At 40.8% G+C, this 476-nt stretch overlaps 1 protein-coding gene across 1 annotated transcript; it reads right to left on the reverse strand.

The window, feature by feature from the left end:
• Position 1: 1 nt before the first annotated feature.
• On the reverse strand, positions 2 to 433 carry PHALS_14499 (atp-binding cassette superfamily; the record flags this gene model as incomplete). The annotated part of the gene is made up of 3 exons (XM_024730318.1): positions 2 to 204; positions 297 to 335; positions 425 to 433. Coding segments are annotated over 3 exons (251 nt in total), but the record flags the coding sequence as incomplete, so codon positions are not given.
• Between the last annotated feature and the right edge of the window lie 43 nt (positions 434 to 476).

A 476-nucleotide genomic window follows, 5' to 3' on the forward strand; every position in this document is an offset into this window, starting at 1 on the left:
TTCAAGCATAAGATTCATTTCATCCTTGACAGTGATATCAGCTGAAATAGAGACGTCCTTGAATCGCACTTCCATCTGTGGAAGTGCTCTGCCTAACGCTTTTTCCATGTGAAAAACGACGTGCTCGTGCAAGGCCTGTGGTCCTCGTGCCATAAGCGCCTTGCCATTTTGATACTCAATTTTTGCTCGCGTAGGTTCGTCAATCTGTGGAGGGTTCATTAATGTCAGAATAAATGGATGATACCAATGTTATTCTGGTTGTAGAGTGCAAATTTGACAATGTGAAACTTGCTTACAAAGAACTCGGTGGTAATGGGAGATTCGACTTGTTTTGACTAATTCCAGGTAGTTACTAACTGATGAGATGTGCCGCGTAAGATCGTATTGATTATACAAGTAAGTGTCTTTACTGGATGATGATTACGAACACCATATATAAGTTTCGCGTATCATCTTCTTACAAAGTCTGTAGGTGA

This window comes from Plasmopara halstedii (genome assembly GCF_900000015.1).
Source record: "Plasmopara halstedii genome assembly, contig: Scaffold_982, whole genome shotgun sequence".
NCBI classification, from domain to species: Eukaryota; Oomycota; class Peronosporomycetes; order Peronosporales; family Peronosporaceae; genus Plasmopara; species Plasmopara halstedii.